General features: G+C 37.9%; 2 protein-coding genes across 2 annotated transcripts; one reads left to right on the top strand and one right to left on the bottom strand.

The window, feature by feature from the left end:
* The first annotated feature begins 208 nt into the window (after positions 1-208).
* On the top strand, positions 209-3,375 carry LOC311147753 (tumor necrosis factor receptor superfamily member 5-like). The gene is made up of 9 exons (XM_084184526.1): positions 209-341; positions 859-937; positions 1,106-1,231; positions 1,331-1,477; positions 1,655-1,748; positions 2,033-2,091; positions 2,463-2,564; positions 2,650-2,681; positions 2,790-3,375. The coding sequence occupies exons 1-9, from the start codon at positions 282-284 to the stop codon at positions 3,126-3,128; spliced, it is 1,038 nt and encodes a 345-aa protein (XP_084040652.1). The 5' UTR covers positions 209-281; the 3' UTR covers positions 3,129-3,375.
* A 2,566-nt stretch (positions 3,376-5,941) lies between these two features.
* LOC311148144 (iroquois-class homeodomain protein IRX-1-like) lies at positions 5,942-7,161 on the bottom strand (the record flags this gene model as incomplete). Its single annotated transcript, XM_084185037.1, has 2 exons — positions 5,942-6,721; positions 6,955-7,161. The coding sequence occupies 2 exons, from the start codon at positions 7,159-7,161 to the stop codon at positions 5,942-5,944; spliced, it is 987 nt and encodes a 328-aa protein (XP_084041163.1).
* Between the last annotated feature and the right edge of the window lie 1,030 nt (positions 7,162-8,191).

Genomic DNA, 8,191 nt, shown 5'->3' with positions numbered 1-8,191 from the left:
CTGTCTGTAGACCGGTATGATAAATAATCCAAGATAACGTTGACAATGTTCACAAAAATCTTCGTAGGCCTACATGGTGGTTTGGGAATAATTGTGCATTCCACATAATCTTGAGTTCCAAAATGTTGGTAATTTTTAGGAAATGGTCACGTGTGTTTGTGGAATTTCCGTCTCTCAGTTATATATGCTCCGAGCCCAGCCAACCACTCAGCTGTTATCGACGGACTCGCTTGTACAGTAGCTGCAGAGTGAATATACCAAGAATCTGAGAAATTGCAAACATGTTGGGTTGTTTCAAGAAGAAAGGGATCGAAATGGTTAAGCTTTTATTTATGCTGGCGGTAAGTACGTTTTTGTCTATTATTATGTGTAAATGATTACATGCCTTCTGCATTCCCGGGAGCAATAGCTCCCACCTATTTTCTGAAAGCATACAATAGTCTACACTTTAAATGTATTTAATGACCCTATATTGAGGATGAGTGTTAGGTTTATTTTGTAAAACAAAGTGATTGACTGAATTTGTACATTTTGATGCGTTTCTAACCAAAATCGCCAAATGCACAGAAAGTTCATTCAACACACTTTTACTTTCGATTTCACTTAAGAACGTAATTGTCATAGTTAAAGCTATAATACCTACATTTCTTGTTATTTTTCTAGCTATAATCTAATTTGAAACGTTCGTGCTGCTATGCTCAGTACTAGAAAAGTACAAGTGAAAGGTGGTCTAGTCTAGTTTAGACTCTAGAGCGTGAATCTAGGTACTTTCCACCCCTCCTGTGGTTGCGACATTACTTTAGGTTTCTAAGAGATCATCATAGGGATTTTTTTTTTTATATATATATTGTGTTACAGGTTTTCCCCGTAGTTTACTCCTGTGATCCAGTAACACAGTATGAGAAGAATGGGAAGTGTTGCAATAAGTGTCCGCCAGGTAAGGAAGATAACATTCATTATTTAATAAAGTCTATACTCCCACTACCTCTTAACATTTTTTTGAGTGAAACAGAGTCTGGAGTGAACCCTTGTAGGATGTACACTTAATTAGGCTATAAGAGGTATGTACAGTATTTATTATGATAAAACTATGTTGTTTTAATAGGCACAAGGATGTCATCCGACCATATTGGTTGTTTTGATCCACATTGCATGCCCTGCCAAGATGATGAATACCAGGAAGTATTCACAGAGAAGAACATCTGCAAAGTCCAACCATACTGTGACCAAAGTGAGACTTGTTATAACGTTTACATATTCAAGGACATTACTGTTGATCTGCCTCATCTGCTTGTAATAACACTACACTTGTATCTCCTTCCTGCCACAGATAAAAACTTTGAGGGCAGTACCAACAGGAACAAGACAAGCCTCAGCCAATGCAGATGTAAAGCAGGACACCATTGTTCCAGTGAAGAGTGCCTGACATGTGTACCACACACTAAATGTGGACCAGGACAAGGGATACTTTCCGCAGGTAGAAAACACGTCTTCATCACACTATCAGGAACGATTGAATTCTAGACTAGTGAGCCTGCTATGTATTCAAACATGGACTTTTATTACATGGTTTGAGCTGCTAGAGTTAGGCTACCTGAATTGTGTCATTTATGAGCGTGTGGTCACTATAGCCGTAAACTGTATATTTTCTCAGGTGACCACATCCAGGACACGGTGTGTCAGGCCTGTCCTCCAAACACCTTCTCCAGTGACAGCTCAGCAGAGAGCAAGTGCAAGCAATGGAAAGTGTAAGTACTGAGTTCAAGCCTTTTACTAACAACTGTGATGTGTTAAATAATAACAATAGATCTGTTAGTAATATATAACATGTATGTAACATGTATTTTATCATACTGTAGATGTAACTGTTAGCCACAATCAATGTAATTATATTTGTTTAGTTAGTTGAACAACTGAACAATTGCTTGATTTATTGCTTGATTATTTTTCCACATATTTGACCAATGTTGTTTATAAACTGCACTGTAAACTCAAAATTTAAAAAAAAACATTCCCCATAAAAAAAATGCAGTTGTAAAGCAGGATTCAAAGCTGAAGCCAATAGGACATCCACCTCTGACACTGTCTGTGGTAAGTACAGGTTCCACATGATGAATGCAACACAAATTACCCATACATCACAACATTTTCATTCAACCATAATAAATTGGTGAACTATAAAATGTATTTCGTTATTGTCAGTTGACCATCACTTTTTCACAGTACCTCATTCTCTTGAACTGTACATCATGGTTGTTGGGGACTGTTTATCTGGGTGTTTAAACCACATCACTGAAACCAAAACTTGTGGTATTCTGTAGTAGGGAGGCATACAGTAGTAGCCTGTCCTATATATGTCTGTCGAAACTAGTCTAAGTGACACATACTGTAGGCCGTAGACTATTGTTGGTTGACAATAGTTGGTTGAATTGTTTGTGATGTTCTTTTGATTTATTTTACAGTGCCAGTACTCCTTTCCTCTGGAGAAATAGCAGCAATTGTAATTTCCCTTGGGGTTACATTGGCCATGGGTGGTGTGGTCATTATCCTGTGGAAATGTAAAGGTATATAACACTCCTTTTATGATGTTATTTGAGTGAAAACTTTACTTAGGATCTTTTTAATAATCATATTTTTATTGTGTACTAGGTAAACATGGAGAGGCAAACAAGAAAGATAAGGTATGTTATTTTTCTGACTTTTCTATCAGCCATGACAGTAATACTGCTCTACTTTTGTATTTAGACAAACTGATGCACATATGGCTTACATTGTGTCTTTCGCCATAGGAATCCTGTGTGGAGTGTCTAAGGTATGAGAGGGCACCTACAGAAGACAGAAAAACAGAAGGGGGAAACGCAGAAGGACCTGAGGAGGAAAGGGAACAACTCAAACCTATGATCCAAGATGGAGAGCCACTATCACCACCATCACCAACATCACAACTATCACCAACATCACCACCATCACCAACATCACAATCATCACCAGGTACTCAAACACCAGTGGAGAATGATGTTAACGACTCTCAAGCCGAGTCTTCTGCCAAAGCTGAAGACATGACAGAAAATGGACATGTGGTGGCGCAGGAGCAGGGTATCTTCATTATGTCGCCAAGTACCACATAACCACTTGGCTTCACCCTGTGATTAACACAATATACAACGGTCAGGTTGTGCATTACCATTAAATATTAATTAAATATTGCTAAATATACTGTACATTGTAAACTGTTGTAAAAAGTATTGGTTGTTACTGTATTATATTATAGAAAGTTTTCATAAGCATACTAAAGTATGCCTATATTATGTTTTTCTCTTGTAATTACTCTCCTTTGCACTAAACTATCGAAAATAAATGCTACTGCCCACTGGACACACACTGGTTGAATCAACATTGTTTCCACGTCATTTCAATGAAATTACCAAATCACCCTCTAGTGGCCTCATGGGTGGAATGTTATTAATATTCTTCATAATTTCATAATGAATAAAAAATAAAAAATAATACTGACGACAATCCGGTGTTTCTATGTCAAACGATTTTGTTATGTATATAAAGTGTAATATTGGGATACAAACTCAAAATTGAATACATTTCAACTCTTATAGTTTCAAGTTGGGATTTGACGTAATGTGGATGAATGTCTAATTTTGACCCATTCATTCTGTGTGGTTACAGGGTTTAAACAGAAACAACTCAACGGGTTAAGTTTAGGTATTAATTCAGAGTGGTTAAGGTTAGGCTATGGTTTGGGGAAATGCGCTGTTTAGTATGTACATGGGACAATATGTAAAAATCCCAATAGCTCCAAATTTCAGTTACTTAAAAACCTCAATCCAACTATCCATTTTAGAAATTCATATACAAATATTGAACGCATTTAATGAAAAACGAAAAGGTGTGCAACATGAAAATATTGTTTAATTTACATTGTGCAATTTATTGACAGTCCCTATCCAGCCCCAGAGATAGGCTATCCAAAATCAAACCAATTTTGCCACAATGGCACACCAGTCAGCTGAAGGTAATTGCCTAAATCATTTGGCTAACTCTTCCGTTCTGCAACCACACACACACGAGATATCCACATCAAACCACACCACGAAACCAACTGACGTTTGAATTCAGTCATGGCCGCTAGCATTTCTTAATGAACCAAATCTAAAACAAGGCCAAATCAGAATGTGCAGTCTCCCTTTAAAGACGATGCAAATTGAAATGTGAACTGCCTGTTTTGTTTTTGCATTAAACATTTTATCATTCAAAATTAAGATACATTTTTTTGGGTCACTTTTCAAGTTACATTTATAAAGTACAGATCTAATATTGTAGGAGCATACAGTACCCAACCTTTTATCTTATAGTTTTACATTTTGGGGTCAGTAGCATATACTCAGATTTTCCACAAGGTGGAGGTAGTGCTTCACTAGAACAGAGCCATATATATGGCTCTGACTAGAACCTTGAGGTTTCGGCATCAGTCAGGGGATGGACTTCAGGATATGTCGAACCTTTGTGAGAATATCATGATCTTGGGAGGTCATAATGGTAGGCTACTCATAAATAGACATTAGCTTGACTTTTTAGATGCTGTAAAAATTGTATTCATGTCACAATTAAAACTAGAAATGAAAATGTCCCATGATTTTAAAATATAGAGTTCCCTGGATTCATCAATGTTGTACTTGTATTAATGTAATGAGATCAAATTAAATATGTCCACTAGTTTGTGACAGATTGGGTCCTGTTGGTTACACCTCATTTGGGCCACCTGTGAAAAGGGGACTACTCAACCCTCTGTGTGTGTGTCTCGAGGTGGTGTGAAGGGGCTTGTTTCCTCTCAGGGGTTATCTCATTATCAAAGGATTAGTGGAGGTAGAGCCATTTGAATTTACATGGAAAACTGGGTGATTCTGTGTGATTAGCAAGGGACAGGCACTCTAGTCTTTCACCCCCAACTCATCTCAATCTAACTGAATCTCCTTTACCCATCAGACCCTGTAGGTATGCTCTCCTGTTGTCTGTGTATGTTAGTTCCTCTCCTACACACACACACACACACACACACATAAACACACCCCACACACAATCTCTCTCTACCTGTGGAGGTTTGGAGATGCAGAACACTTAACTGGTTTCCATTTATACAACCCATAAAGATAATATAGATTTTTATTACATTATGAATCTTTTATACTCATTTATAGTTCTGCTGTATTACATTGAAGGGGCATGCAGTTTCTTTTTTTGGCCCATGTGGTCAGTTGCCTAAGGTAGGCCATTGGTGTTTGTGTAATTATCACCCTGCATGGACCAACAATGAGATAACCTAATACATGATTTTTAACAGATCTAGGTTTGATATGTAAATTCTATATTAATTTTTTTAAACAGCTAATTCATGTTTTATTAATTCAATTATTACCCACTTTTTGTAGATGGTTATTATTCATCGACAGTCAGCTTGCTTAAACTTCCTAAAATTAGATATATTGGCAATATGCATGTATACATGCATCTGAAACTATAATAAGCTACCTGAGAATGTAAAATAATGTAACATTTCAAAAGAAGAAATCAGACTGTGGCTTTACCAGACCTTCCTGATCAATGAAAACAGTGGAACACACACAAACATTTTATTTTATATTTTGAGGGATTTTATTTTACCAAAATATTTTTTGGTGATAAGACAAATTAAATAATAATTTACAGTGTTCATCGAAAATATATCTACAAATATGTACACAAAACATAACATGTTCTGTAAGAGTCTTTGGTCTTACAAGTAGCCTAACAAACATATATCCAGCATTTTCCTAGAAAATTAGTCCATGTGTAAACGTCAAAAAGTAGACCCATGACATTGAGTTTGGCATTTTAAAGTGCAAAAGATGTAAAAATGTGTCCTTGACTATTTTAAATAGTAAATGCTCTGTTATAGAATATCGTGAGCAGGGTATACGGGAATATACAGTCCGTTCCTTGATGCCCATTCTGCCCAGAATTTGCCAACTTGTGTGCCAGGATGACAAGCACTGTCCTGGGGCTTTTTCACCGTTTCCGAGGTCGCTGTTTCGGCCAAAGACCATATTTTGGGCTTTTGACACTCAACGTTATCTTTACTTTCCAGGCGAGCTGGAAATGATTTGCGTTCTGTGTCATTCTTTACGACATTTTCCGCGTGCGCCGCGAGCCTACCAGATCTATTGTCGTTGTTTGACTGTTTCACAAGGCGCGCATTCACCGGCTCTGGCGTTGAGTTGGATACTCTATGTCCAATATCCTCCTTGTCATCTACGGTTTGAGGATCTATCTCATCTTCGTCGTCCAAACGGCTTTTCTGCAGAGAGCCCTCGCCCTCCTCCTCGTCGCTCTCGCCCTCCTCCTCCTCGTCAGACTTCCCCTTGGACGCCCAGCTTACCCTATTATCCTTCTTCAGTCGTCGCCTGGCGTTGGCAAACCAAGTGGAAACCTGCGTGAGGCTCATCTTGGTTACAATAGCAAGCATGATCTTTTCGCCCTTCGTGGGATACGGGTTCTTAAGATGCTCGTTCAACCAGGCCTTGAGCGCGCTGGTGCTTTCCCGGGTAGCCACCTTGGCGACTCTGATCGGGTCATCGGTTGCGCCTGGTCGGTATTGCGGGTAGAATGGACCTCCTCGGCCGAGAAGCGCTTGATGATATGGAGAGACAGCTTTCAGGTCGAAAGAGTTGTTCTGAAAACACAAGAGAAAGTGATTAGATTCAATATTTCAATTCGTGCATAACCGACTACATTGATTTGTTAAGTGCGTAATTACGCATTACATTTAATTGGTGTTGAAAAGGTCTGTAGAATGTTTTCTTTTTCCGACATTGATATAATAAATGATGAATACATTTAGATTATAAGCTGGAAATGTTATTGATTAGGTATACAATAGAGAAAACATATAGTCAAATAACTTACCATGTTCGCAATGTATCTGTGGTGTGGATAGGGGATGAAGTTGTATCCCTGTAGTCCTGAATATGCCAAAGGTACACCAGCAATCGCAGCAAGATAAGGGGCTTGTTGCTGTTGTACCCCAGCTGGACCTTCCAAAAACGGTAACTGATATCCAGGGGGCATGTTGATGTTTCTTTCAAAGAAGTTGCCTGTTTGTGACGCAGGCATCCTTACGTCCTGACTATCAGCGCTTGAATGACAATATGTGCACCCTCACGAGCTCTAAATATACCCCTATTCAGTCATGGGCGGTCCTTAGCCGCGGTGATTGACAGTTACGTTCAAAAGACCTCACTTTCACTCTCACAAAATCCCTTCAAAGCAGAACTCCGCTGTTCCTTTTAACCGTTTCTTAAAGGCGCTAAATAGCCTATGTAAAACTTATCTCAAACAAATCATTTCTATGGTGAGAGACGAATAATGACGTTTCATTTGAATTTCACCGTTTTGTTCTGATGCGAAGGATACTGATCTAGAAACTAGAATCTCTCATAATTCACTATGCCTACTATTTGTTGTCACAACATTATCTATAACGTTAGGTTCTTTATAGATCCTGAACTATTAATTTATTGTAGGCCACCAATGAGTCAAAATTCCACCTTTTAATTCTCAGTTTTATCAATGCCATCACCAGTCCTCATAATTTTACCTCCTTACTGATATCCCCCCCAAAAATCAGATACAAATATGCCAAAAAGTAAATTACTTTATTTAAAAAATCTAACTAAATTAAGTGCATTACGGGCAAAGAATAAACAACTGCATTTCCCAAATAAAAAAGAATCATGGAAACTGTTATAACCTTACCATTCATGGTAAATATAGTCTGTGTTTAATAGCATATGAAATATATAGTTTCCCATCGAATTTGACATTATGTTTGTGCAACACTCACTGTAGGATAAGAAAATTACTTGAATAGGATTAACACCAGGCAAACCCTATGTCTCTTGTCTGACGATCAGACTTCTGTTTGAAATTGAAGTCTGAACATATAGCTGTGAATTGAATTAGCCAACTGAATTAGCCTAATGATGTTAACACATTTTCCAGGCTTCTTTCCATGACCATTGACTGAAACTGTGATGTCTTCAATATAGTTTTATTTAGATTTGTTTCATCGCTTGAATTAGGCTATTGGTTTCTGTATCCTAAATGTCCCTCAACAACGGAAACGGAAAATGTAGGCGTTATG

The sequence above is a fragment of the Coregonus lavaretus genome, assembly GCF_964263955.1.
Source record: "Coregonus lavaretus genome assembly, chromosome: 20".
In the NCBI taxonomy this organism is placed as follows: Eukaryota; Metazoa; Chordata; class Actinopteri; order Salmoniformes; family Salmonidae; genus Coregonus; species Coregonus lavaretus.
This window is presented reverse-complemented; position numbering and strand designations above follow the sequence as displayed.